General features: G+C 40.5%; 1 protein-coding gene across 1 annotated transcript in view; it reads right to left on the reverse strand.

Moving 5' to 3' along the window:
- The window catches only part of LOC104521194 (zinc finger protein GLIS1), a gene marked incomplete at its 3' end in the record, with an annotated part of 77,371 nt that extends 65,885 nt beyond the window's left edge, over window positions 1–11,486 (reverse strand). Inside the window, exons 1-3 of the mRNA XM_010163119.2 lie at window positions 11,458–11,486; window positions 9,185–9,385; window positions 2,228–3,329 (exon numbers count right to left, since the gene is read on the reverse strand). Of these exons, the coding sequence (XP_010161421.1) occupies window positions 2,228–3,329; window positions 9,185–9,336 (1,254 nt within the window). The remainder of the gene's footprint in view (window positions 1–2,227; window positions 3,330–9,184; window positions 9,386–11,457) is intronic.
- Between the last annotated feature and the right edge of the window lie 11,130 nt (window positions 11,487–22,616).

A 22,616-nucleotide genomic window follows, 5' to 3' on the forward strand; every position in this document is an offset into this window, starting at 1 on the left:
AGCTTTACCCCACACAGGATTCCAGGCTGTAACATTTAATACATGGATATCTCTGCCGACAGTGGAAGGGTCTTATTCTGGGAGTACAAGAGTTAACTGCAAGTTGTGCAGTGTAAAGCTGCTAATTCTGATTGGCCACGCCATGTATGGGAACAACAACAATATCAGCTCAAAGAAAACACATCTTTATGTACTTACATGCCAAGGCTATATGCATGTGCCATGAAGGCTGTCTGCAATATCAGACACAAAGGTTTTTCCAACGTATTCACAATGCTAAACCTTGAGATGTTATCAAAAGCCAGTTCTTTAATGCAGATGAACATAATTGAAAGGAGGCGATTTTTAGCATTTGCTAAGATATTACATGATTTAACGTCTCTGGTTTATCCAGTTTCCTGTAGGAATGGGAATGTAACATTAGAAATCTGCTATCTAATACCTGTCAAATACGCATTTTGCTGAAAAAGACAAAAGTTCTCTCACTCATGAAGTCTACTGAATCTTTCAGCATCACAGTAAAGCTAGTCAGGGTTTTACGTTTTAAGTATTGCTTTTAAAAAGCGTGAGATAAAAGTGGGGAGAAGATTTATTTCATTCCAGATGATAAAAACACTTAAAACAAAAAGTAGGCTAAAATAAAATCTGTAATTATGCTTTCACAGCTTACTTACACCTTTGTTTGGAAAGAGGCAACTAACTTGCATTATCCTGTGATGATTTCTGACCAAAAAAAAAAAAGCTATTAATAGAAAGTTAAATTCCGTTGCACTTTCACAAACCGTGACTGAGCTACTTCTAGAAAGAAGCAAGTCGGTTCTTTCTCTCAAAGGAAAAATAAACAGGTAAGTCTCAGAGCATTCCCATTTTATCTTGGACAAGTTGATGGTGTTCTCTAAATATCCACATTGTTTCCAGTATTGTTTTAGGGAAAACCCACTAGACAGTACAGATATTAAGAATGTTTTTCATTTATCCAATGGAAGCAAAAAGATAATGAGGATGACCACTTACAGAGAATATTTTTCTCTGTAAACCATTTTGAATACTGTTGTTTTCTTCCTTTTCCCTTCCGTAACCATTGCAGGCCAGCAAGCTTTACCTTGAAAAAATTCTAAAAAGTAAGCTTTTTATATAAACATTCTTTCCTATTCCTCCACAGAAAGCTACAGCTTGCCACAGAAAAGTTTGTCTTGATCTAACTTCCTTACAAGCATTTTCCATGATATCATTCTCTGATCAATAACAATAAAATACTGAAAATCAATCATATAGTCGAAAATTCTGCCCATGAAGAACTACAACCTGCTGCCATAGCCATTCCCTTTGTCTGCATCTATTTGTGTGGGCGTGCACGTGTGTATGTGCATGCACGCACACGCGTGCGCGTGTGGGTGTTACAAATAAGACTTTCCAAATTTCATGGCCCAATTTGGAAGCTTATGTCAAACTTGTTTTGCTTCATCTGTTTCAGTCAGGGTCTTATATCATTGTTGTTTCAAACATGTGGAAAGCTTAATGGAAGTCATTAACTTTTATTTTAGTTTGGTCATATTGTCATCATGGTGGGCAGATGTAGAGATGGTGTTATTCCCAAGATCCTCTTTTTGGAACACTGATGTTGTTTACATCTTCTTGATCAGAAGAGAACAATGGTTTTTACTTATTTTTAAAGCTCTGTTTTGCAAATTAAAAAAGCCCCTAACAACCTTTGAAAATGTAATTAAAGATACTCCTTTTATTCTTTCAACTGCTTAAAATCTTTACCACATTTCTTTTTCTTTTCTAAACTACCATTTGAAACTTTTGCACTCACAACTCTATAGGTTATTGTTCAGCTGAAGGAATGAAAAGAATTTCATTAGATGTATTTTATGTCTCTTGATTAAAAATGTCACCCGAGGCTCAGTGACTTGTTTTACGTTAAATGACTGCTGTGTGCTTTGATCATCACTTTATTAATGCTTTAATGAATATTAAAAAAAATAAAGCACTGTATTAAAAGTTAAGCTCTCATATAAGGAAACTGAATCCCTTTTCCAAGAACTACAGTATTTCTTACTCAAACATTTCCTTCTAGATTAAGGTTTTCTCCAATTCCACTTTAGCCGGCTGCAGACTAAGTTACAGGAAAGCACAACAATTATATTGGAATAAGATTGAAGAGAGAGCAAGAAAGAGAGCAGAGTAGTATGTTTCTGTTCAAACAAATATATTCCAGACTTACCATGCACTTGTTTGGTTTTTCTCCAGAATGAACCCTCATATGAATCAGCAGTTTGTAACGAGCATTGAAGGGTTTATATCGGCGGACACAGCCTGCCCAAAAGCAAGTGAAGTCCTCTCCTTTCCGCTGGTCAATGTGAGTCTTTTCTATGTGTCTGACCAGTTCGTCTTGTTGGTCGTAAGTGGCACTGCAGTCAATCCACCGACAGACCTGTTTGCCATTGCTGAGGTCCTGTTCATCCCCGTCGCTGGGCTGAAGGGACTTTGGAGACATAGAGGCGTGTAAGTGAGGCAGTGTCCCTTGAGCCTGGCTTAGTTGCTGGTGTAGATGGTAAGGGGGAGGCAGCCCCTGGTGATGTCGAAAAAGATCAGCAGTGGAGGAATAATCGTCAGCTGGTTCTTGTTTTAAGAAACTCACCTTCTGGGTGCTGTGGGAGGTGTTCTGTTGAGTAATGCTAGTACCATTCATCATAAGGCTGAGGCTTCCATTCTCCTCGACTTGCTGCATTTGTATCTGCTCACAGTCACCTCTGTCACATTCAGCGGAAACAGGTACAAGACATGCTGGAGGGGAGGGAATACTGCAAGGGTTTCCAGGCTGAGAGCAAGACTGTGGCCGAGAGGATTTTTGAGCACTGTGATGACTGATCTCCACAGGATGAGAGGAAATGCCAGCTGAATTAGTTCGCAGTCCATTCACACAGGTGACCAGTGACGTCTGTGATGTGCGGATGATAGCTGTAATATCAATTCCTTCAGCTGAAGACGGCACAACAGAGATGCATCTCTTCTTCAGGTTGCTTGTTTGTAGCCTGGCTGAGTGCTGAGGGGTGCCAAGTGACAAAGGACCCAGGGAGGAGCTATGTTCATTATTAAACAAGTAGGATGAAAGAGAATTTGTAAAGCTATTATTCATTAGGTCTATTTCAGGATGCAGACTACCGGAGGCTCTCAGCTCCATCCCCTCCGTAATCCTCCTATGTGTGGAAGCCTCCGACAGAACCTTATAATCACTCGGGCATTCTTGTTTAATGTGCTGAGCCGGGTGACTTCCATTCAGGCATGGAGCAGCAGAATCTACTGAGTCTTGAAACCTGGGTGACCTGGAATACAGTTTTCATTAAGCATCACTAACTACCACAGGATTTATGATTTTTGTACAAGACACAACATTTGTTAAGCCCTAGAGAATGGAAGCACTTGCTCTCTGGAGAATGCTGCCTGCCTAATGCAGCAATTACACCAAAAAATTCTGCAATGCTTCCTCTACGACCTTGTAAAGGCAGCATCGTTTTACACAGGATTAATTTTACACAGTAGGTTACGAAGAGAATAGACAATCTCCCCTCCACTGCTATGGGCAGTTCATCAATCACAATCTAGGTTTTCAAGGAGTAATAGATCGAGCAAAACAATAGCTGAGAATGAATGTTTGAGCATTTTTGAATTATTCAAATATCAGTATTTTCCTCAGAGCACCGGGAAAATGCCCTGGCATTCTTGTTCACACAAATAAAAAAAGGCTAGCTTTGCTTATATGTCAGAAATGGTTTTCTTCACTAAATTTAAAAAGGAGCAAGATCAGTGGGGAAAAAAGAATTAAAAAGAAAGAACAGCTCGCTTTTAAGCAGTGGTCCGTAGTCGATGAGAGATCAGCTGAGTATTTACTTCTAAGAGGTCTACAAAAGATAACAGAGAAAAGTTCTCAACCAGTAGATTTAAACTGGCAGTCTGTGTATTCCTATTTCCATTTTTCATATCAAAGTCCACATGGGTCTGCAAATCAAAAGAACATTACTCTGCAGAAGTGATTTTTAATCTTTTTTGTTGTGTGCTGAATTCAGTCACTCAGGAAGCAGAAGTTTGAGGAATGCCACATAGACATTTCAGAAAAACACTGCATTTAGGAAATGTTTCCTCCTAACATTTTCTTCCAAGCAGATAGCTATTGGTTTATGCTTAAAATAAAACATTTTATCTCAGCTATAAAAATTTACTGTGGACAACCCAACTGTGTGATTTTTTCACTATTATTTCCATTAATCCACCACTAATGTCAAGACAGGAAGCTGGGATGACTGCTAACACTTCTTTGGTAACAGCTCTCAAAGAATTACCAATTAGAAAAAACAAAACAACAACATAAAATTTCAAAAATACTTCCTTGTCATGAAATTGAGATTGTCAAAAAATGACACCTGTCTGAGGCACACAACTGGCAACTCTGCATTCACTAGTGACAGGTGCCCAGAGAAGCTGTGGCTGCTCCTCCGTGGAAGTGTTCAAGGCCAGGCTGGGTGAGGCTTTGAGCAACCTGGTCTAGTGGAAGGTGTCCCTGCTGATGGCAGGGGAGTTGGAACTAGAGGTCCCTTCCAACCCAAACCATTCTGTGATAGGTTTCTAAGCTCCAACAGTTTGCAGCCAGAAGGGCTTGATATAAAAAAACCTTTAAGGTCACAAGAGATGTGAAATTCGCCACCATTCATTGCTATAGAACAATCTGATCTTGCATTTGCCACCACAAATCTAAAAAGAGTACATTTAAAAATTTTAGAGGTTTCCATAAACCATTAGTTATAATTTCTCCCTTTAGGTTTGCACAGTTGGTCTCAGGGTAAACCTAAAGCACCTGGTTTTGCAGATGGTAAATTTAAAAAAATACCAAACCAAAACAAACCCAACAGTATTCATACGTTATTTTTTAACATTTACAGAACCACATGTCTGTAAAATATGTGGCATAAGCATACGTAAAAATCTTTCATTGCACATGTTTGGGAAACCCTGCCCTGCTTGCTTGGAGCTTCATTGCTCAGCGTAACACGTGCTGGTTTAATCTCATCCTGAGAAAGGTTTTACAGCCTACCATTGCCAGGCACAGTATTTCCCATTACTTAGTTTCTTCTCTATGAGAACTCTTCTAAATAATTCATTTTGTATCACAGTTTAGTGGTCCCAAAGCCTCAGGCTAAAGTAAACACAACACATTTCTTACATAATATAAAGCTAACCCAAGCCTTACATTTCAGCCTGTGATAATTGGTGTCACATTATTAAGCTTTATGTAAAGCTCCCATCTTGCCAGAAACCCACGTGAGGAGTTCAGGCTGGAGTCAGTGCAGAGTACCTGCAGGATGGATACAAGCATCTCTGTCCTGAGAATTATTAGGTTTCCCAAATCTCCCAGAAACACTGATCTGCATTTCCAGCACAAGGTTTTACTCAGAGTCAGGACTGCATTGCTGTGATGCTGCAGTGTAGAGTATGAGACACACAAAAAGAGGGGAGTTTTGAACCAAAAGGCAAGCTGGAATACCTTATTTCAAAAGCAAGTGAGATGAAGGCACTGAATTCATGCCTCCCATTGCCACGACCATGTCTTATCCATGCTCTGCCTACACATAAGCACAAGTTGCTTGTGCAGATCAGAAGCAAGTACTTTCTGGGAGCTGCAGTTTTCTCTGTGGCTCTACGTATTTAAATACATTATATACCCGGTGTTAGTTAACTCTCCTGGGAGAATCTGGCATTCTTTTAACTTCCTGATGTTTGAGTGTTGGGGTACTTAATGTCAACGTTGCATTAATGCAAACTTTCTGTATTCCTGGCAGAATTTTGCCATCACTGTTCTAGGGAAAGCCCTGTTCCTTCCTCCCAGTCCTGGGGAGGGGGAGAAGGGGCACAGAAACAAAACTAATGTGAGAGAGAAACAAAGTGTCTGGCATCCAACGTGCTGCGTGGCTCCGCTTATACCCACTGACTACTTGCTCCTGCAATGGCATCTCGCTGTTACAGCCACGGATCAGATTCCAGGCCGGGTACACACAGGCAGTGCTGGCCATAAGGATTCCACAATCTCTGGACAGTAGCCAAATATAAATGCACGTTACACAAATAGCCAAGAGGAGAGCGAGAGGGACAAAGGACAGCAGGACAGTGTAAAGAGCGCTGTGTGGACATGCGGATCACCATGAGCAGCTCTGAGGGGCTTCCAGATGAGCAACCCTGGAAGGGACTGGAGTCAGCTCCAGAATATACCCCACTAACCTCTCTTCACAGGGAGCATCCATGTACCACGGATGGACAGTCTGAGGCAACAGAATTGCTGCTTAAGCACATGGAAGCGGAGTGTGAGGCCTTAGCAGAGTAACAGCAGCCTCTCAGAGGACACTAAGGCAGCGCTTCCAAAGAGCCTCCCTTACGTGGTAACTGGAGCCAGAGCACGAGGCCAGCAGCACCATGCCAGAAGTACTGCAGCTCCCAACTGCCCTCAGAGGAAAAGACGACTGTATCTGAGATCTCCAGTTTATTTACAAAACATACATGCCTTCAATTGCCACTGTAAATGTGCCATCAGTGGTAACTGACAGTTTTAAGAAGCTGGAGAGGATTGTTCTGCTGCACATCCCGGGACCCTTTGCAACACTATCTGACTGCTCTGATGTCTTCCCTGGGTTTTAGATGCCAAGCACTGAGCACGGCGTGGGCGGGTTTGCCGTGTCTGATAATGGATTATTTGACAAAAGGCCAACATTAGCTGTGTGCTGACTCCAATTGTGGTGAGGAAGGTATTAGGACTTTTCCAGTCCCACACACATCGCATTCACAGATAGCATGTAGCAGCAATTATGTTGCATAACTTAAAAGCTATTAACTAAGTGAGGAAAAGGGACCAGGAAGAAGAAGGATCATGATTCTTGGATTAAGGCAGCCATCCCTGGAATACAGTTTCTGAGAGAAAGTAATTCAGGGAGAAGCTGAAGGGGATAACAAGTTTCAGTGCGCTGAGGAAAAAAAGGACAAAGCCAATCGTGACCGCAAATCCTGAGGGAGATTTTGGATTGCTAGGGGAGGTGCTCTCTGGTTTGTTTGGGTTTGCCTTGGACGTTCCATATCCTAGAAATGCAGAGTGGTTCAAGGCTCAAGTCAGAGAGATTGTTTGAATTTGTACCTCCCTTTTATGTCTGTGCTGGTCACTAGAGCTGGACAGAACAACCAGAGCTCACCCTGACTTCCATGTGCTCCACTATCTGTCCATTCCAGCCCTATTTCTCTCATCTATTTTCTAATAGAGGCTGAAATCTGGAGAGGCACAGAGCACCCTTGGCTCCCACTGATCCACTGGAACCTGGTGGGCATTCACTCCCACCTCAGTTACACCCTCCTGTTTTCAGATCTTCAGGGAAAGACCATGTTTTCTGTTACTTGTCCAGAACCTTTAGCATCACAAACACCATGAACAGAAATTGTCCCAACTGCTCTCCACCTTCTCTCACATGCTCCGTATGGAGGGTCCTTCAAGATATTCTCCAAACATTTCCAAACTGTTGTTTAGAAGCAGCAAAGCCTGGAGGCTTTAGACCACACTACAAAGCAAAGGGGAGGGAATCAGTTCTATCACCTGCTACTTTCTCATGTTATGCAGCAGACAATCCTTTATGTTGTTCTGGGAATCCTCTTCCCAACAGGGGCTGGAGAGGGTTCATATTTCTGAGGGTGGGTACTGTGATGCCCAGTATGCAGGTATCTGTCATTTCTTCATTATAGATTTTACAAAAAAGTTCAAAAAGATCTAAGTAGAGTGCTCTCTTCCTCCTTTTGTTTGCTCCTGCCCTAATTATCTTTGTTTCATAATTGTCCTCACTGACAGAATAAAAAAAGGTTGATAACTGCTGGTCCCACATTGAGCCATAAGGAAGCTGGGAGGGAGCAGACTTACATCCAGCTGCAACAGCATCTACAAATCTTTGCAGCAATAGCAGAATATTTTGTTACGTGGCATGGATATTATTTGTCGTTTTCAAACAAACAACAAGCTCTTTCCACTTGCTTGCCATATTGCTGTGCTTCCTCCTCCTGAAAACACAGATGTTCTACCAGTAAATGGAAAAGGGGAAACAAGACATAAATGTGTGTAATAGAATCAGAAACAGTCAGATTTCCAAGGCCAAGCTATAGGCCATATTACCTCTTCTATGACTATGGAAATTTGGGCCCGATAGTTCCACGCACGGAGCGCCAATTATTCCAAGTATCTAAGATAAAGGCTGCAACTTTATTGAGGTTTTTCTTTTCTACAGCTCTTCAAAAAGGTCAAGATTATTCTGTATTATATCCCCTGCCAAAAAGCAGTGTAATTAAAATAGATGGACAGATTTTAATTTGTAGCAGGCTTCTATTCACAATGGATGTCTGTTTAGGGTACTTGCTTAAAATCTGGTAATGTTAAATTTGTAACAACAACAAAAAAAATAATGGAGTTCTGTGTTTTCATATAATTAATTTATAGCAAATGTTTAAATAGAGATTCTGTTCATAGCATATCCAACTACAGTGTATATATCAAAACCAGAGACCAAATTTTCACATTATGGCCTTAAAAGCAAATACCAAGGATGTGGCTGTATGGGAACATCGAAAAAACTTCATTAAAGGAAACGCTGTAGAAATAAAAGTGGCACTGGCTTCCTGTAGGTTTGATGGTGGCATGCCAAATTGCTGTATGGGAGACACTGGCTTGGGAGTAAGTATCATCCCTGCCTTCTGGGCTGCAATTTGGAAACAACATGGCCTTGGGGTAGAGGGTCGAGGTACAGAGGAGGCACCTTTGACCATACTTAAGCCCCTGGCAAAACTCTGCTTGACTTTTGAGCATGCAGGAAGAGTCCCTACAGAGAAGTTGTGTTTAAACTTCAGTTCAGGGGGCTGTGGCTGCACACACAGCGAGTCCTCCTGGCACTGCCTCGGACAGTTGTCTGTGCACACGTGCATGTCCCTGCACTGCAAACCTGCAATGAGCAGTGTGGTTAAATCAGCATCCAAAGGACTTCCAAAATAAAGTAAAAGTCAGAAATACTCTTCTAAATGTAGCACCCACGGATGCTACTGGGAAATAGTTCCAACAAAGAAGCACTCCAGAGGAGCAAAGTATATCCACCGATAAAACTTGCAGTGATACCTTATATCCGAGTGCGCCAGGTTCAGCTGGCCAACATGAAGCAGCCTCTCACAGGACAGTGGGTGGTCTCGCATAAGTGGGTTTCCCGTGTGGATGAACAGACCTTGTCTGCAGACAGGTACTGAGCTACTTGTCATCTCCATGTCCATCATGTTCTTCTTCTCAGAGATCAAATTACAATGATTGTAGCCACCGTTCACTGTCAAAAAAATTAAAAAACCGTAAGCCTTTGACTAAGAACACTCTACGCTCGTTACTTTGTATGTTCATTTGCGTATTCTGTATGCTTGTTTTGGATCCCCTTGTAAAATTCCTGTAAATGACACAACAGTGGAAATGCAAGGTTTCACAAGGAACCAAAAATTAATTCCAGAGGAATTTGGATCTGTGAATTATGGTTGTTTATTTATCTTTTTAAGTTTTGTGGCTATTTTACACTTCATAATCTAACTCACGATAGCTTGCCTTCCTTCTGTGTATTTTTATGGTGAGTCTTGCCTGCGTTAGACTTTGGACAGGGATGTTTCAGAGTCCCTTTATTTTCAGGGAGAGGAGCTCTCTGAAAACAGTGATGTAAGTCAAGTGTTTCTTTGCAGACAATTATCTCTGTGATTATGACTTTAGATGGGCATGTTTCTACTTTACTGTCAGGTCAACAGTGTGAAAAAATCAAACTCATTTTGTTTCAATGCATACATTTAACTATATTTTCCAAGTAATCTATTATTATAAACGTCAATGTTAATAATAACAAATTCTGCTCTGGTGAATATTAAATTTTACCAGACTTGGAAAAACAGATGAGAGCTATATCAATATTCTTCAGAAATGTATATATAACCACAAATGATAACCTAGCTAAAAAGAAAGGACAAAGGAGGAACTGAGAATTTAGATTGCATTGGTCGAATGCTAGCAATTCCATTTAATTTAAAGCATATTAGTTGGGTTTTTTACCTCAAGTGAACTAATCAAATACTCACAGATAAGCATGTATAAAAGTACTTGTAACAATTCCAGAGGCTAGCTAAAGAAGTTACAACAGCCATTTACCATCATTTTCACTATCGCATATGAATCACACTTTTAAAATACTACATCTCCCTCTAATATGTTTTGGGGGGGGTTTTTTGTTTTGTTTTTTTCTCCAGGGAAAAAACCCACAATGGTGTCAGACACTAACAGCAAGCTTATTTCTGTAGAATCAATCCACACGGAGTTCAGAAAGTAACTCCTTCACCCTTGTACTCGGGGCATGGGTGCTATAGAGCTAGTCTGCGTTGTAGTTGGTCCGCTCTCTACAGAGCCATTGAGTGCTGCACGCTGAGGAAGAAAACGAATTCTGCAGTCAAAGTGACAGAAAACACAAAGCCTATGCTCAGTTTCATGCAATTCACTGATTCTCACCAGCATCAGGGTTTGTCCTTTACTAAGGTGTTACATGGCACAATTAATCTCACCATAGTTTGGCTCTCTATGAATTTTACCCAGACAGTGCCCGTGTTGTCCAGCCATCTCAAAATCAGTGTCTAAGATGGGCTCATGCAACTTCACGACACGCTTTCCTCTCCCCCTTGACTATAGAAGGCACTTAAACAAGCAAATTAAACTGAGTATCTGACTTTTAGACAGTTGCAGTTGAGCAAAATGAATCCCTCTGAGTAGCCACTGGACTTACAAGCATCCTCATCACAAATAACCTACTTTACAGTAGGACCAGGTCTGGTCCTTCTTCTACTTCTGTTAATTCTTGTGGACTTGGCAGTGTTAGGTTTATGGCTGGACTCAATGATCCAAAGGTCTTTTCCAACCTTAATGATTCTAACCCTATAGCAAAGGAGAGGCAAGTGGGAGAGCCTGGGCTGCTGCTGTCCTCTGTAATTACAGTCAATGAATGCTTTGAAAGCGATGAGAATCACGTTCAGGGTTTTGGTGAGAATAAATGAGAAGAAACAGGTGACTGGGGAAGGCAAAAAAGTCTCTGGTAACTGGAGAACTTGTGAAAGGGATCACAGCACAAAAGTCCATTCTCCTCCACTGGCTGGGCTCCACAGCCTCCCCATCATGCTCCACGGCACCATTGTCATAGGGAAGACCACGGCAGTTGAAGACATAGTCCAGGCAAACATCCAGACCCATAGAAAAGAGTGGGTACATGTGACACCCAAATTACAAGTCTCACGAGACATTACTGTGACATTTCCAGAATAGAATTCCCTGTTTCCAGTGAAAAGTTTTCAGCATTTGGCTGATATATTACATTTCTTGACCATTTATTTATTTGATTTTTTTTTTTTTTAAAGAAGTCAGAATCTTTAGATTTGGAAAAACAATACCAGGTTTTTCCCACCCAGCTCCATCACAATACCAAGGCATGTGATAAGTCTAATAAAGTATAGGCCAGCATTATTTTATATCAACAAAATCTCCATGAAAGATTTTTAAGAACGATACATGAGATTTTAAAGATAAACAGATTTGTATTTAAACTATACAAAATGGGTGGTTAGCCTTATTCCTGGTAATTAATGTATATGTTGGAGTTATTTCAGATTTATGTTTGGAGTTCACTGAATTCACTGATAGTCTGGGATTGTTCTGAGTGACTGAAGAGGCGTAAGAAGCTGTACAGAAATGTAGCACCTCTTGGCCTGCGCAGGGCAGTCACTTGTCCTCAGTGGTTTTGGAACAAGGCATTTGAGAAGATGCCTTTTAGCCCATAATAGGTGTTTGTGACCATGAGCTCTTGTAATTACGACATAAACAATCCTTATATACTCTGGAGTCCACAGCTCTGTTGGGCTTTATTCCATTCCTATTTTGGTTTTATCCCACCATAATTTAACTCACTTTAGGGGTAATACCTACCTTGGCAAGACTGTATAATCAGACTTGTGGTTGTTAATTTGGATACATGAATCATATGCATTTAATGGATACATTAATTTAAAGGTTACCTAAATACACTGCTGAACACTGGCAAAATAAGTTCTATACACTTTTAAAGGCCACACCACCAAGAGAAGTTGGTAAATCGGTCATACCTGCACCACCCAATTCACAGTTCCTCACTTTTTCCATCAGCAACGTTACCTGGAATATACTCAAGATGTGTCTTTTCTCCAAAATACTGTGGATTCTTTCAAAATGTTTACGATTCATACCAGAGCCATAATAAAAACACTTTCTTTCTTGCATTCCCCAAGTGATATGTCTGAAATTCATTAGGGTTTTCTAAAGATGCATTTTATCAACTTTATCATATTATCAAAACACAGAAACTTGAAGCTCCCACCAAAGTTCAGCAGTACCAACTGCAGCACACACTGATACCTATTTGTGTGAAGATGGATGTTTCCTAGAACAACACGAACACTATCCCTGTGCTGTCAAAAATGATTATCTTCTCTTGTAGTCGTCAAACCAGAAAATACATTTTCTCCTTGTAAAGGAACAGAACACTCACATTAAATCCATGAAATGGCATGTGTTTCACCCAATCCACCGTACGTTTGCCTTCACAAAGTAACTTACAGATTTATTAACAAGAACTAAAACTTTCTTGCACAACAGTGCCCTGTGTGAAGTCACACTTGCATCAAAGCCCTCTGAAATGTGCCCACCACATGGGAGTTGGAACAATGACGGACAAGGAACACCACCAGCAGCTCACTTTTTTTTCCCCCTGCAACAACTAAAACAAGAGCTGAGAGATTGTCTCTGAACACAGACAACCAGAGTCCAACATGTGAAAGCAAATTCGTTGCTTCTGAAGAAAAAAAAAAAGGAAAAAAAGTCTAGTTTACACCAGTGTAACTGAGAACAGAATCTGGCCCTTTGACAACTGGCTGTTTTATACAATATTAATATCACTAGCTGGCATACACAAAATTTAAGCATTTTCCATGTCTGGAACTACATCTCCTCTTTCACTGGTATCGTGGGGCCTTTAACCTACATACTGTAACTTACCAAGAACAGATGAAAAGAGCACAAACTCCCTGCCTGATACCAGAGGGCTCACCCTGCTTTCAGTAGAACCATAGCTGTTTCATAAATCCATATAAAAAACTAATCCTCATTTACAGAGAGTAAATCTAATAAAAGTAGAATGGTTTCCAGAAGGATCTCATGGAAGAGGAATCCATCAAGGTAACTTTTGTCTCGCTCTTTTTCTGTCCTGCAGTTTTGATTTATATCTTTACATTTAAATGCTCGTGAAGGGAACGGAAGAGGTTGATACAGTAGTGTGCAAAGGCTGCAATCAGGCAATTCCTTCCATATGAGTAATCAAGTTAGTTCAATTTTTGATATCTTGCCTCTTTCATTCTAGGGTAGCTGACTTTGGGGGATTTTTTTTCTTGATTTATGCCAGATTAAGTCATGTGAGAATTGGTCCCATTGCTTGTGATGGGGTGTACACTCCAGGAAGGACGGCTCACACTGGTCAGGATCTGCAGAGTCAGCCCTGCCTTTCTTGATAGGGGTAAACTCTCCTAGAGGAAAACAGAGCACCTCCTCAAACAAAGGGAAACCTGTCTGTGTAACAATGAGATCAACCTTTAAAAGAACCCTACTAAAGGGCAATAGCTCTCTTTCTTCCCTGGGGAACATCTTCTTTACCATTCAGGAAGGTTTCACTCTTACTAATGAAATTAGCTGTTAAGGCAGTAGATAGATAAGAGCAAGAACTCACCAAAAGGGTAATTATTCAACAATAAACACATGTTGCAGTGCTTTGGAGTTCACCTAATTAAGGGCAATGAACAAATAACTGAAACGATGTATAATTGCAATGACTCACATTCAAAATAGAGATAGATTTGAAATATTTGCCTAACATACTTAGATATCCCCAGAGCATTGTGGGTTTTGCGGCGAAGACCAAACTAGGTCATTTGCTTTTTTTTTCTTACTGCTTCATTCTCTTTAATTACTTCTTAAAAAAAAAAATTAAAAATTGCCATTCTTGGTTTTGTTTGGATGCGATGTCCAAAATCTACCACGACAACACTGAGAAATGGAACTCTTACTGGCAGCTGGAGGAGTCACGTGAGACGAGTGAAAGACCAAACAGTACCAGATTTTCTCAAGCAAGTGAAAATCATCCATGCTGGAAGAGGCCATCAAATCCCTTCACTCAGAGAAAATTATTAACTCAAAAGGTGCCAACAGAGCAAAGCCATGTATCGTAGGGCAGGTACTGTACCCATACCCAGTATCCCATTCCACACAACTAGTGCTGACTAATCTCCACTACTGTATGGCTGGAGTGACTGCCACAACTCCTATACACTCAGTAACTTAAGAGCATCAAGAGTGATGCACAGCACGATGCTGACTGTCTGAAGGCTCTAACGAATGAACTGAACGCTTCAGAACACAGAATCTTCAAAATGATTCATGAAAATACAGCGTTTTCAAAATTTTCAACAACAAAAAATCAACACTTGCTCTAATTTTTTTATGCCTGTTACGCTGCTCTCTGTTGTGAAAGGGAGGGCTTGTCTTAATCCTACAACACCAAGCCTGACAGGCAGAAACGTAGCATAAAAGCTGGAAAATAGATACTACAGTCGTACTTATACCTCCTAGAATGGAAGCCAACTGTGTGATTGTGGAGACAGACTTCCTGTGCTTTGTGAAAAAACATAGTTTCTCCTTTAGTTTCAGCGAACAACTGTTAGAAGGGATATGAGTTTGGGTCTAATATTTTCTACTGTGGGCACAGCTTAAGAGAAGGGAGACACTTCAGAAGTAGGCTGGCGTGATTAGCCATGTATGACATCACAGCCTTAAGCAGACCTTACCCTAATGTAATACTGTTAGTTGCACTTAGATCTTCAAGCTTATAACAAGATATTCTGAACACAGACTTCCAGATCTTGGCCCAGAGACCCAAAAGAGGGGATGTTCAGGTCTTTTCTTGACCTCTTTGTAGTCATTTGCACCATCTAGTACACAACAAACTTCTAGACATTTGGGCTTCTCACCACTTAAAATTGGAAGGTTGTGCACTTTAAGAGACCTTTGCAATAATTTCTAATTCAGTACAAGACTTCCAATAACATTTTATTATTAAAGTTTATCTTTTTATAAATCACACAAACATGATGTGGTCCCAGATTGTCTGACCATGACTCTTTATGTAAGTAAATGTATACTCTCACAAAGCTTCGTAAATTACAAGCTATAGTTTCACCCTGTGTATTTCTCATAGTTCTCTCTGTGTTTTGATTTCATCTCTGTGTGATATCAATGCTGGGCACCACTAAGTTTCTTTCCTGGGGGAGAAGGATGCAAGAAACCCCTTAGAGCTGAATAGCCCCAGAACAGTGCATGCAGATGCAGAATTCCTTCCTTGTTCCATGAATTATCTGAGTCTTCTGTGATGCACAGGTAGCAAATCCAGGATCTAACATGGTGCTGAATAAACAACTACACAGATAGTGACTATCAAATAAAATCAATGTTACACAGAAAAGTTACAAGAAATGTTCAAACATAACTGTGCAGTTCTTCAAGCCCCTGGGGTGAGTTTATTGACTTTCAGTACAGCCATTTGTCACACACAGCTCCTTTGATTCATTTAGACTGGCAAAGGAAGGCAACAATTCTTTCTGCAAGGCACCAGGACAAGAGATCTCCCAGTCTCTTTTGCTGCTGTTTGTCCTTACCTCAGGACTGACGTGATTAACAACAACAGTATTAAATTTTCACTGCTGCATTCAAGAGTTCATATCTCAAAGATGAACATAGCAGCTCACACCACATTTCAGGTTCACCCTAGATCTCTGTATCAGTTATGATCTGTTCACATTGTAAGGCCTGTTTCATACAGCTGGTAGAGACTTGGCTTCACTTTTTTATAATGTCTGTACACTATCTTAATAAAAACACAGTAAGAGAGAGCCAAAAGGGTCTTTATTACCGAGTGGTCACAGTGTACAGTGAGAGTCAGGCAAAGACTCAAATTGTCCTGCATTTCTGTATCAGAACAGAGGTGACAGATCCTCTGCCTGTTTGAAAATAGATATAGGTGATATGAATCTACGAAAGATTAGGGTTAAACACAGCAGCATTCAATAAAAATAGAATAAAAAAGAAGGATCTCTTTCCTCCAACTTTTTTTGAACCATCCTATAAAATCCCATAACAGAAATACTTGTTTCTTTACTTTCACATTGATGTTTGAGTGAAGACAGAAGGGCTACGAAAACTCTTGTAAACTAAAACAACCCAGCCAGTGAAATAAATTGTGGAGTATCAATCTTAAAAACTTGTGAAAGATAAACATAACCCATGTGTTTCTTTCTAGTAGATTCTGGACCCTAAGTGTTGGCTACATCTATATTTGTTATTTCATGTTCAATTTATTTTTAAAACAAGTTATTTGGATTGCATTTTATTTCTGTTCTGTGGAATTTCTTTTTGCAGACTACACACAATATTTTAAGAGAGGGAATGAGTAGGGTTGATATTACTGAATAAAGAAGCGTGGTTAATTTTAGATCAGATTAATGTAAAACAATCTGAAAACATTTCAGTAGTTTAGAGATTTGTAACCTTTTCACCTTGGGCACATGGATAGATATGGCTCCCATATTTGACTTTTTCATGATATTTTAAAGACAATCTTGGAGGCCAAATAATGAAGTACAATACATTACGTCTTTCACTGCTAAAATGGTCTGCAATGCTATGTAGTTTAGATTTCCAGTAGAGACCTTAATAACACTTTTTGAAGTTAGCGAGCACGGCCAACATTCAGGAAAGCTCAGGCCATGTGCTCAGGTTCCAGTGACTTCACAGTCTGAGCTGATGTTCTAAGTTGGGCTCTAGATGTGTAAGAATATAACCATTTTAGGCAACAGTGAACTGACTGTCAGAGAAATAAAAGAACTGTCTACTCTCACACAGAGTCTTTCACTACACTCAGGTTTGGAACGCAACATTCTTGGCTTCCTATTTGGATCTCAGACCTCTAAATTATGCCCCCAAACAGAGCTGAGAGCAGACTGAAAATGACCATTGCCTTCTTTTGTGGCAATCAGGACAAAACCTTTAGCAGCCTGATGAAACACAGGTCTTGTCATTACATTCATTGTTACAGAGTCTCCTCGGCTTGGAATCACCTTTTGCCTGTTGCCAGGCAATGTGAAAAATATTGTTCTCAGCACATCTGGCCTTTTTTGTGGTCAGCTATCCTTCCTCACAGCTTGGGTTTTACTAACGGGGGAAAAGACATTAAAATAAATGTTTTAGGAAAATATTAAGCTCAACAAACATTATTTTAATTAAAAGGAAATCCTAAAACCTTCCTAATGGGCACCTGGAGAATATAAGCTCTATGTAATGAAATTTGATGTATTTCTTTTTCTTTTTTTACGAAGACTGTATTTGGAATAGTTTTAATTCTCAGTATTTGTGATGGGTAGGATATATAATTACGATTCTTCTTGTCCTGCCAGAGAACAGGGGTGCCTCTGCCACCTTATGAGTAAACATGTTCAAAGGAGACGCAGATACAGCCACTGGCCCCATTCTCCTTTCCCACTTCTCCACTCATCTCCACTTCCCTTTCATTTCTAAGCTCACTTTGAAATCCTCTCTTCCACTGCCATCTTTAACCATCTCCATCCTGCACTTCATGTTCCTCTACACATTTCAGGATGCCACAGATCCAAGACTGCTGCCGCGCTGTACAAAGCTGGCTCTACCAAATCCATTGCACTATTTAGATGCACAAGGTTTAACCCGAGTTGAAGCTGGTCACACTATCTGTGCACCAGACAGTTGTATTTTTCAACGTGAGCAACACATAACACACAGAAGCTGCTGCTGTCAGTCTGTCTTGTTTAAACTCCTGCTCTCACACATCAGATTGATCAATGACCTGTACTCCCAGAGACCAGCTGAACCAGCACAAACCCCCTGAATAAATGCCATTGTGCATATAGGTGTAAGGTATAAGACAACTCTACACTATTTAGGGTTATGTACACACTCACCTGCCCTTGTCCCCTTTGGTTTGTCTTTTTTGTTGCTCTAAATGGACACCACCAGGGTTTTCACAGCAGCCTGTAGTGAGACGGGGCCTGTAGGTTAAAAGAACTCCAGAGTGACTCTTTCAAGACAGAAGTTCACACATTTTGTGATGAGGTTACTTGAATTGTTCCTATTGTAAACATGCTTTCATCATTGATTATATGACTCCACTGAGAAGACAGGATCTTTCCATACATGCAGAGTTTGAGAAAATCTATTCTTTTTGTTGGTTGGTTGGGTTTTTTTTCCCCTAAGTCATTTAATTCACTAATAGCCAGAGCATGCTTACTATGAACTGCATGTGGGTTATAGCTTTCCCATTTACTTATTAAACCCTGAACTTTTAAACTCCCAGATCTCCACTCCCCTATATTTTACTTAGCCCTTTTATTCTCTCTTCTCTATGGAAGTTCTAGCCAGCAGACCATGTAAAAACTCTGCAGGGGTATATGGTCTCCCAAATATCTGAAACACAATGATGTGCAGGATATGAAGGCTGGGGTTTTCCCATATGGCACCTTCCATGTGTCTTGTGTAAACATGTATGTCTCTATGTCACAAGAAGGAATTTTATGTCTGCCTGACTCAGCAGTACACTATATATATTAAAAAGGAAAAAACCCACCACCCATACTTACAACAGAGCACAACAAAAATTATTTCCATCAAGACATTGGGCTCAAAGATATGGAAGCCTGGAAGTGTCCTCAAGTCAGTAAAAGCCACAGAAGCTAACTGCTACAGAGACAGAACCACTGTAGACCACACAGGGTTATGCAGAAATCATAAACTTTAAACAAAGGGGGAAGCTGGTAACTAAAAATAGTTTTGTTCTTTTCAATGCAAGCTAGATGGAGGCAAAGGTCTGGTGGGACACAGATGCACAAGATCCAGTCTTAAGGACCTAATTCTGATGCATATATTTGGAAACCAGTCTACTCATATTCAAAGGAGACAGAAAATGGCTCATAATAGGAATCAAAATGCACTCGGAGTCTAGAAAGAACTTTCCATGTTGCTATGTGATCGGAATGCTCCAACATGTAAAGGGAAGACAATAGAGGGGAGCCAGTAAACCTGCACTGCACATCAGCTGCCAGCTATGGGTTGTCTTCCATTTCCTGGCCCTCCAAAAAATGTGAATTAAGCTCCTTTCCTATGAAAGACTTTGTGAATCTCTCTTTACTGATGTCTTCACGCCAAGCTCACCTGTTATAGAAGCTTCTTCCAGACATTTTTTCCCGGTTCTTTATGTATCAGAGTGATGAAAAACCACAGTGAAAAAGCATTTGATGGCTGAAGACTACACATTCTCCTAACACAACTTGGTTTCACCATTCTCCTGTTAAAAAAAGAAACATCTTCACCTACACAATTTCCATCGAGACTCACTGCAGACCTCTCACACTTACCAAGTAACCTGCATCTCCAATCAACCTCTTCGTGCTCTTGTGTAAAATTATTTTTATTCAATGAAAACTCAAATTGCTACCAGAAACAGGCAACCATTTCACCAACAGTCTCCTTGATCATTTAATACTTGACACCTAATACAGTAATGGCTTCTTTGGAGCACAGAACTAACCCTCCCAGAAGGAAAATTCCAGACAAACAAACAGTTTCCCCAATATAAGCTGAAAAGAGCAACAGCTGACCCCTGCTACTTTTCATTTGCTGTTTTCATTGTTTGACATTTCTTTCTGCCAGGATTTTGGCATTATTTCAAGGCTTGATTTGAAATATATTTAACACCAAGTGATTTGCAATGTCGTTTTCTATTTTACCAGAACTATGCTTGGGACTTATTCTATTTAAGTAGAATTTACCCTTCTGCACTCCCTGCCAGTGAATGGGCCTCTTGCAGGCTCTCCACAGCAGACAGCACTTCTCCCTAACCTGACACAGGTCTGAGAATAGCAGTTACCTATACCTGCAGTCTTAGGATTGTAGACACACGCAGTGCATGTTAAACACACACCTTAATCTTATCACCAGGAAGAACAGTCTGCTGAAGGACAGTGTCAAGCCCATGAGTTAGTGGTGCAGTAAGTATCTATATAGTATGCAACACAGTAAGAGGAAAAACTCTCCTTTATGTCTTAAATATAACTAGTTCAGGTGTCTGTTCAAAATGGGGCAACTTCAGACAACATCTGGGAGGACTGAACAACTTGACTGTATCAATCTCTTCAGAAAGTCAGATTTTGATAATGACCATGCCACCCTCACCATTACCTGCTCTGCTGTGGGGTTTTTTAGCAGACTGTAGGACAGGGTAAGAATGAGGCTATTGTGGAATCTCCTGTGAAGAGGTAAAGACAAAGGGAAGAAGAAAAACAGAAACAGGATGACACAGAAAGATTAAAGGGTACAAAGGCTGCTGCAAAAAGGGAAAACGTTCTCACTGAATGATGCTGTCTTACATGAACACTGAATATACAAAAATTAAAAGTTTAGCTTCTGCTAAAAGCCTTCTGTGAATCTTCCAGTTGCTATGGGCTAGGAGGTATATGGAGTACTCTCTACTTTCATGTAGCACCGCTGCCTTCTATGTCCTTCTGTAAACTGGGTCTGCACTTTCCACAAAAGTCATGAGAATCAGGCGTCTCAGCAATTACAGAAGCTGGATGTTCCAGTGAAGAAACAGATACATAAGTGTCACTGTAATAATGAGAAGCCCTTTACTCTGATACACAGATTGTGCAATCACAGAAAACAGAGCTGACAGAGCCTGAAAAGTGATTTACTCTATTTTATGTCCCTACAGCATCATCCAACCTCACAAACTTAAGGGGGTGTTTGGCCAATCTGTCCTTTACAGCCTCTGGCAATTCCTCAGCATTCCCAGCAACGTATTCAGTTGCTTCACTTGACTTAGAAATTTTTTCTTAATGTCTAATTTAAATCCTCCTTAGCACAACTTAGTCTGTTACATATTGTCCTGTCCAAACTGGACACGAAGAAGAGGCCATTCTCCTGCCCTCCATAGCAACCTTTTATGTCCTTTGAAGGCTGTCTCTACTCAGTCTTCTCTTGCCAGTGTTACACAGTCCTCATTATTTCCTTTTTTTCACATAAATCATGTTTTCCAGAGCTCTAATCTCTTCCCCTTGTCTCTCTTCCGAACTCTCTCCAGCAGACCTTTTTCTGTCCTCTATGCTACTTTTTTCCCTCTCCACATTTCACACTAACAGATCCTGTTCTTTGCAGATGGTAGCAGGCACACGCTTCCTTCACAGTGAGCCAGCAAGGAAGTAGTAAAACAGCAGTCAGACCCAGCAGTTAAATCTCATCTTTTTCTTTTATCTTTTTTCTTGGATAAGACACAGAATAATGAGGTTTCATGAACCTCTGGTATGACCCAGTTTTCCTGTTGGTTCTTACTGCTGCATTAACCTGCCATCTGAAAAATGCCTAGAAGTCTCAGTGTAGAACTTACCAGATGCATCCACGCAGAGGCAAAGTTTGCTTCCACCAAGGTTCCATTACTCCATAATTTAACTTAGCAGCATAAAACACTGAACAAAACTCTCAGGAAAGTGCACATACTTGCACACTGTCCAGATTCCAGTGTTGTGGCATTCTCAAAACTCTTATTAAGGCTGACTCTTCAGATTTACAGCATTCCTTCTGCTTACCATTCCCATTATCAAGAATACATGAAGGGCATGAAATCATTCTAACATGCTGATCTAATTGATCCAGCAAAACTGAGAGTAAGTCATTAATCATACTGTCTCCAGGTCCAGTTCTGTTCTTGTCTGGTTGTCAATCAGGAGTCACTGTCATAGCCAGTGAAATAACAGTACTACAGAACTAGAAGGTGCAAGATCAGACCCATGAAGCCTTCTAGAACTGAGGGTCTAAAGATGCACAGTGGAGGGATGAATTCTAACATCTCCATTTTAATAAAAGCTGCCAGTGCTCCATTAGAGATACAAATACTGCAGCCAGCAACTCATCAAATACTGTCGACTAATCAAACTGAGCTGAGAGCCGCAGAGAGACTGATCATCTTCTACTCAGACTAGTTTTGAGGTCCTCAGACTGAGAAAGTCTAGCTTGTGACAACTCTGGGCAGCTGTGCAAACCCGTTCCTCTTCCCCATCACCTTGGCACACTGCTCACTTTGATAAAGAGGGATGAGGATTTATATCTGGAACGTGCATTTATATGTGAATTCAGTGGCAGAAAATAAATGCCAGATTAAGAGCTGTAGAGATGGAAATGTTCCCATAGCAGGTAAAGTGTGGTCAAAAGGTGTGCAAGGTTCCCTAAACATCAGGACCAAAGAGTCAGAAACGTGCCCTGTAAGAACTGCTTCTAAGTGGGAGCTGGAGACCCTATGGTGAAGCGACCGAGTTTGTGAATAGCAGGCATAGCA

This window comes from Antrostomus carolinensis, unplaced genomic scaffold (assembly GCF_000700745.2).
Source record: "Antrostomus carolinensis isolate BGI_N321 unplaced genomic scaffold, ASM70074v2 scaffold19062, whole genome shotgun sequence".
In the NCBI taxonomy this organism is placed as follows: domain Eukaryota; kingdom Metazoa; phylum Chordata; class Aves; order Caprimulgiformes; family Caprimulgidae; genus Antrostomus; species Antrostomus carolinensis.